Genomic DNA, 7820 nt, shown 5'->3' with positions numbered 1-7820 from the left:
CTCTAGATAATACTTGTCCCTGGAGGAAGAAGTGATTGTCTGGTTAGTAGGTGCCTGTTTTCCAGGGGGTAGTTGTCTAGAGTCTAGACATGCCTGATATTCCAAGGTTTGATGTTCAGTACCTTTTCTGCTGCATCAAATCATTTCGTTTTATGTGCCATTTGCTACTTTCGTGTATATATATAATTGAATATAATTGTAAATAAATTATAGAGAAACATAGAATTGTGTTAGAACAGAGTTTTTATTCTGTATCAAGCAGATAACAAAATGTATTGTCAAGAAAAACTACAAAATACTTGCACTGACATTTCCACAAGAAACTGACAGCACACTTGCAGTACATATTTTTAAATCCATTGCAGGTTTCTTAAAGTATACTTCTTTATGGAAATATGTTATGGATTTAGAGAGAAATGAATGTCAACGATGTAGAAGATTGGGCAATTAAAAGCATCAGATTGATTTAATCAATTATAAAGAATTTCTTGAATTGACAACTGTTATGTACAAACTGACTCCTTGAGATCAGAAGATTAATACTACCTGTGCATACATGTAAATGGATCTTCTCCAAAATTGGAGCACTGCAACATAAAACTTTTTGACATCTGACGGACAATGTTCAAGTACAAAAAACATACATCATATTAGTTGTAAAAACCTGTTTGTAAAAGTCACTTTTACATACTGGTATTCAAAACATTGCACCAGTGTACGCACAAAAATGCAAGGCAAAATTAAACAGAAATGAAAAACAATTTGATTTTCATCAACAGGATGACATTTTATGCTTTCATGTTTGCTTGTTATCAACATTATTCTTTATGCATTGAAATGATGTAAACCTAAAAAATGTCAATTATTCTGCAACTACAATTTGTCAAACAAAATATTCTGAAGGTATTATTTCATGATATTTTGGTGTGACAAGAATAAATCAAGATATTATCAAAATGATGATGCACACGTATGTCCACCCCCCTCCACATTCCCATGTCCAATACACACACCATCTAAAAATTTAAAATTATGAAATTGACTTTTCAATAGAAGCAATTCATAGTTCAAACAAGATTTAAAATCCTCAAAATCATCATTAGAACTGAATCAATGTTGCAATATCTCAAATCTCATGCACAGTCACAGATTACAGTTCTAAATCCATAGTCCAAGACTCCACAGTATGCTGTCGAAAATTGGCAGGTGCGTAATGCTCAGTGTACAAATAACTTTTTAATCCCTAAAGATCCTCTTTCTCTGAAATACACATACATATACATATACTTGTGACTGATTCAATAGCATTTCAATAGTTCTCTTTTTTTTCTTGATCAAAACCTTTTCCATGTTTACCAGAGCTTTTTGGTATCATTCCAGAGCTAATTGACTCTCCACTCTTATGTACTTTTATCACAGCTAGTGATGTTGAAAAGGCCCATATTTACCCAAGGGAGGATATGCTACAATCTAAGGTTTCTAACCATGGTGTACACCTCGACCATGGACTGAAATATGGTAAAAATTAAAACCTTGTAAAAACGAACCCCTTGGGACCAAGGAAATTACCCATTTATATCAGGGTTAAAAAATAAATGATGCAAAGAAGTGGTACCTCCCAAAATGCCTTGTAAATATTAAACAAGTTTGTTGAAACATTTTTCTTGAAAGTGAGATTTAAACATATACGTTGCTTGTTCAATGAACAAGATGTCATAAGCGTGCAAACCTTAGAGATTTAAATGGTGGTTTAAAATGAAGTCTTTCATGAATTCCAGCCTTTAGTTTCACTGAGATTCTTCTGGTGTGATGGTCAGTTTCATTGTCTCCTTGCCTCTGACCGCTGTCACCTTGAGGCTTTCTTTGGCCTGGACCCGGTCATAGAGTTCCTGGGAAGACTTGATCGGCTGGTCGTTGATGTGGGTGATGATGTCGCCAGCTTTCAATCCGGCACTGTACGGTGAGATGCAACAACGAGGATTAAAAACAATAATTAACACAATTGTCCAACAAGTAAGAACCCAGCACAATTTCTAACAAAAGATTAGAATGATGCAATCACTAAAATCTGGCAAACTCATCGTGTGTAATACAAAAAATAATTATAATTTGGCCAATGAGCTCCAAATGATTTCTGAACATAAAAACAGTTATAAATGAATTGATTTGATAGCCTAAACATTGTGTGCTTGTTGAGTAAAAAGCACTTACATATGATATCAATACTCTAGTGAGCATCTCACAACAACTATGTTTTGTCACTGATACTATCCCAACTATCAAATCTCTCATCTCTCATCGCCAGAAGAGTTTGAAAGAGAGGAGGAGAGTGGTTGTTAAAGTGACTCGGTAATTGTCTCAGATTCTGAAATAAAATCCTGGATTTAGCTCATGCTGCAATGATAATTATAAACCTCTAGGTCAGTTAGGAACCCCATGACGTTTACAAGCCGATCGCCTGTCTGATTATCAAGATATTAATGATTGGAAATCGAAATCAAATTTTCTGTCTTCCTAACGGTTTTTATAACACTACAGTCTATTGGGGAAAATGAGTATGGTAAAACCGGTCACTCAAATATTTTTACTTTTTGAGACACATTGAAGCGCAATTTTTTAGGGCTTTAATATTACACCATATCACAGACACCGATAACACGTAGGGCCATGCATCTCAGATTCAACATTGTTCTTCTTCTTATCGAGTCACTACACAAGTCCCGTCCAGTGGTCCACACAGGCTTTGGCACGGCAATTCACGGCTTCCAGGTCATCTTGGGTGCATGGCTCTGGCAGGAGTGGGCAGACTAGCAGGTGTTCCATTGTCTGTTCCTGGCCGCATTCACATGCCGTTTGTTCGTCTCCTAGACCCCACCTCTGCATTAGGACTCAGCATCGACCGTAGCCAGTTCTTAGGCGGTTGAGGCTAAGCCAGGTAAGCCAAGTCTCACTGGAGCCGGTTGCGAGGGATTCCTTCGGGCTGAGGGAGAGTTTATGTGGAGTGGTCTGAAGGTGGTTTAGACCACAAAGTCATCCTTTGGTTGTGAGGGCTAGTATTAAGAGGCTCTACAGAGTGCAGAAAGCTGTGTCTGGATTTGAGCCGCTTGCCCACTGGCTGTTGTTCGAAGTGTGGGTGGAGTGGATTGTTTTCAATGCCTTTAAAAGAAAAATTTGCAAACCAATGCAATACTTACACTTGTGCTGGAGACTCCATGGTGATCCTGTAGATAAGCACACCATGGCTGACATTGGGGAAGTCTGGCGCCCTCTGTCTGAGGTCAAAGATGAGGCTAGGGGTCAGGGAGAGCATCGTGATACCGATGTACCCCTGCTTGCCTGCTTTAGATGGTGTAGTTAGCGCTGGACCTTGTGGCCCCGATTTGCCGAACCATCCTCCTCCAGATGCTGTTAGTACAAAAAATACTCACAATTTAATTTAAAAAAATTCTATTTCACAATAGTTTAAAAGTTTTCCAAGTGCAATATTCCTATAGTCTGACAGTCATGGAGAGTTAAACATTTCCCTGGGATAAAGATTGGTGGAGGGGGAGGGGGCCGAATATACAAACTTTTGAAAAGTATTAACTGAAAGTGGAGATGAAGCTACGACCCTCAGCAAGCCCCTCAGAAAATAGTACTATTGGAGTCACCTCTTGCCCATAGTTTCAACCAGAACCTCTCAAGACAATGTATATTTGTATAATATTCTGCCAATATTTTCATATGTTGTTTTGTAAGAACATTTCATCAAAATAAAACTTGCACACAGGAGAACAAAAATGAAAATTGATGTACTATACAGAAGTAGATTGACACTGCAGTTGAAAATGCCCATTTAGAATTGCATTTTAAATTCAAACTGCATTTAGAATTGCCATTTCTCCACAGAGACAACAGAACTTAAGTAACGCCTGGCTGGAATGCTCCCCAGGGAGTGGAGATTGTGCACACATTGTGTACGGGCAAGCACTGAATCAAATGACCGGGGTAATAGTATATCTGTAAAGCGCTTAGAGACGTCCAAGATGTATTAAGCGCTATATAAAAGCTGAATATTATATTTTTATTAACGCACCTTTCATCTGCTTCTGAACTTTATCCACAAAGTCCCTGGCACAGTCGATAGGGATGGCAAAGGAGATTCCAGTAGTGACTCTCATGGTGTTGATACCAATGGCTTCACCATCAAGGTTTACCAGTGGTCCTCCAGAATTACCCACCTAGGAGAGAAGGAACAAGTTTGAACAGAGTGTCAGCAAATTCATCAAGTTAGCAGTAATGTCCAATACAAGAGTCTAGGCAACAGAAGTGGGGAAATATTCCCTTATTGCTTCAAAATATGGGAAATAGCAACAACTACGTTGTGGGACCCGTATCACAAAGCCCTTTTTCAATGACGAATGACAAAAATCAGTGACAAATCTGTCGATAACCAACCAGAAACAAGGATTTCAGTAGCATCTAACAAAAACTGTCATTTGTCCCTGATGATAAGTTTTGTGAAACGCCCCCCTGGTCTTTGCATTTGATATGGCACTAAAAGGAGTCCAAGAGTTATCAACCTATTGAAGAATGAACAGAAGTTTGAATAAAGTCAGCCAATATATTTTTTAAAGAAAGATGTATTCAGTGATTATGCATAGCAGTCCAGATAATAAAACAGGTGAAACATGTCCTTCATCTTTCCAGATGCGAGAGAAGGCAACAGCATGATTTGCTGAGGCTCGTCCATTTAAAGGGAGCCCCCTACTGGGATGAAACATAATTTAACTTGAATGAACTACTAACCCATCACATCAAATTATAATAAATTGCAATAAAGAGAAGATTAAACACACATGCAAAATCTTTAAGTTGGACTTAACAATTATGGAAAGCCGTTAGCATCTATGAAAATATTTTGTAAAAGTTATTTTAAAAGGCAAATCTTGATTCAAATCATTCATTTTTTCTTTTATCAAGGAGATTTATGTTCTTGATGTAGAATTTATAAAAAGTCTAAAATACTTGATACTTGCCCCAATTTCAAAAAATGAAATGGAAGCTCTTATTACCAATCATGTGAAAGAATATGTTTTGAATAATACATGATGATAAAAATGTTGACGGGAAACCACCCACTAATTGATATATTTGGTAAATTAGTGTATCTCTCGCCTGTTCAGAGATACAAATGCACGTGTCGCGCACTTGTGTGTAGTCCCATATACATCTTTCTGTGTACAGTGATTCTAACTTTATGAAGACTTGGCCAAATTTCTTATCATTTTGATGATTCCAGAACCTTGCAGTACATCTATGCTAGATGATCAACCTTTTCTAATCGATTTCACAACGTTTCTTTCACAATGCAATCGCATGACCATAACTGGTCTTTATCTTTAAGTCCAACTTAGAGTTAAGTTCGACTTATGATCTTTGTGAAACACCCCCCTGGGCAAGAGTACAGTATTCAATCAGGTACAGAGAACCAAGTGCACTTCCACTCACATTGATGGCAGCATCTGTCTGTATGTAGTCGATGCTTTTATTGAGACCAAGCTCCTTGCTCGTCCGGCTCACAGTACTGATGATGCCAGCCGTGATGGTGTTGCTAAGCGACAGAGGACTCCCCATGGCAATGACCCATTCCCCTGGTCGAGCAGCCGATGAGTTTCCCATTCGCATCACAGGAAGCGGATCCTGTACAATAGCAAAATTTTCAAGTTCAAGTTCACTTTATTCAACCATTTAAACAAATATATACACACCAAAAAAGACAAATAGGAATACAAAATAATAAATAGTTAGGATGCCCCTAAAAGCCAAGGCTCATTAAATGGAGTACCAGTACCTAATATATATAAGATATACAAGTATAGAGAATTATACACACAACATTTCACACTAAACTACAGGAAAACAGGAAGACGAAACGAAGGAAACAGAGAAAGAGAGTGAGTAGAGAGAGAGAGAGAGAGAGAGAGGAGGAATGTACGTGTTTATTTGGCATTTAACTATTGAATGTTTGAGTTTAGTTTTGAATGAAGTAACATTTAAATTATAGAAGGGATGCATAACTAAAGTGCAGCAGTTGTTTGATGCTTCTTTCCTTGAAGAAGAGCTCTGTTAAAAAAGACACTGCAATGAATTCTCATTTATAGGCCCACCTTTGTATCTATTTTCAGCAGAGCCAGGTCCGACACAGGGTCAACAGCGACAACCTTGCCGTCTACTAGCCGACCATCATAGAGTTTGACCTTGACAGACTGCTTGCCCAGTCTCTTATTGGCTACCACATGGGCATTGGTCAAGATGAGACCGTCTGGACTGACGATGAACCCCGATCCATTGGAGATTGGGCCAACAACGCCTCGCTGGTATGGATGCCTAAAAATGTGAAAAAAATAAAGAGTTGTTGCCACAGCTGAAATATTGTCTGTGTGACATGGGTGCGTCAAGCAGAATTTAAGACTAGTTACCACTTTTCTTTCTGTAAGAACTGGTAAGAAGTCTGTTAACGACACTTGATTTCTTTAGAGTTTAGAATTGACTTCTAATTTGTAATCAGCAATTCGTTTAGATTGTACTGTCCGTCTCCGATCTCATCCTTTAGGAAGTAAATTCCACATTAATTTTTGATTTGCCTTAAAATTTTAAAGCCTTTGATTGTACATCTACCGGTATGTAAAGAATAACTTTTCCCCTTTCACTTCCTATTTTTACAACATAGTACTATCAATTATTATCATCATCATCACCATTATTATTATTTTTAATCTACAATTATTTATTATTACTTATTTATTCATTATTATAATATTAATGACATTTAACTTCACTTCTTAATCATCGCTCAACAATCAGAGTATCAGACACTCAGTCCTTTGTGATTGTAAAGATAGCCCATTAATTTATACCTTCCATGAATCTCAATAAATACAACTGATGGGGAAGCTTTGGCAACAGCATCTGCGATGAAATTGAACTGTTGAGATCTTGGCGTCACATAACCAGTTCCGAAATCTGTCACGTCTGCGGCTTTGACAACGGGCAAAATTCCCCTTGATGGCGGAGATGATTCTTGATAGTTTAGAGAAGGTACTCCATGCGAAATGCTCGTATTTTCTACTTCATTTTGTTCTGCAGCTAAACGACGTCTCTTCTTGTCCCGTCTGGATTCAAACTTTGCTCCTTTCAATTGTCTTGCCCATGGAGATATCACGTACAAAAACACACCAAATCCGACAAACTGTGCAACCCTCTTGAAGAAGATTTTCTGATTTTCATGCATTTGATTTTGAGTTATAGTTCTTGATATTACCACTTGAGTGCTCTGAGGGTTCACGGTGGGAGAATATCGCCATAAAAGAGGCGTATTTGAGCGAATTAATCGCGAGAGTTTGAGACTCTGTCTGTACATGGAGGCAGCCATCTTGACAAACGACCTCTCTTGTCGTCTTGACAATCAAATATACTGCTGTGCTGTGCTATGCCTGTACTGTGGATGTAATGAAGCGTTCGAAATCTTTATCTAAATTCTTCTAAGCATTTAATATGAGCAGAATAACGAACTTATGAGAAATTTTCAAGAATATTCAAATGAAAATCGGTGGAAAATGTATTGAGATACAGACGATGCAACACGAAATGACTAACGCGTAAAACTTGTTGCAACAACATGCAATCTAGGTCCATGATGAAATTTACGGCGGAGTCGAGTGACTCATAGGGGAATGCCCTGATAAGACGTGGTGACGCACTCTTTTCACGATGGAGTGTGACCACGCCCATTTTATGACTAATTTTTTTTTTATAAATGTACTGTTTCATTTTTACTT

General features: G+C 37.9%; 1 protein-coding gene across 1 annotated transcript; it reads right to left on the bottom strand.

Moving 5' to 3' along the window:
* Nucleotides 1–226: 226 nt before the first annotated feature.
* LOC756975 (serine protease HTRA2, mitochondrial) lies at nt 227–7465 on the bottom strand. The gene is made up of 6 exons (XM_001197113.4): nt 6900–7465; nt 6150–6369; nt 5491–5682; nt 4076–4220; nt 3195–3405; nt 227–1953 (listed from the first exon to the last, which is right to left on the bottom strand). Exons 1-6 carry the CDS (start codon nt 7412–7414, stop codon nt 1788–1790), a joined length of 1449 nt encoding a protein of 482 aa, XP_001197113.4. The 5' UTR covers nt 7415–7465; the 3' UTR covers nt 227–1787.
* Between the last annotated feature and the right edge of the window lie 355 nt (nt 7466–7820).

This window comes from Strongylocentrotus purpuratus, unplaced genomic scaffold (genome assembly GCF_000002235.5).
Source record: "Strongylocentrotus purpuratus isolate Spur 01 unplaced genomic scaffold, Spur_5.0 spur5_scaffold_15, whole genome shotgun sequence".
Lineage (NCBI taxonomy): Eukaryota > Metazoa > Echinodermata > Echinoidea > Camarodonta > Strongylocentrotidae > Strongylocentrotus > Strongylocentrotus purpuratus.
This window is presented reverse-complemented; position numbering and strand designations above follow the sequence as displayed.

What these genes read in the sequence shown, in the direction of transcription:
- LOC756975 (XM_001197113.4), bottom strand. Translation starts at nt 7,414, where the DNA reads ATGGCTGCCTCCATGTACAGACAGAGTCTCAAACTCTCGCGATTAATT. An exon ending in TTTATTGAGATTCATGGAAG is followed by an intron (nt 6,370 to 6,899) that starts GTATAAATTAAT and finishes TCACATTTTTAG; the next exon opens with GCATCCATACCAGCGAGGCG. An exon ending in ATGGAGTCTCCAGCACAAGT is followed by an intron (nt 1,954 to 3,194) that starts GTAAGTATTGCA and finishes CTCACCGTACAG; the next exon opens with TGCCGGATTGAAAGCTGGCG.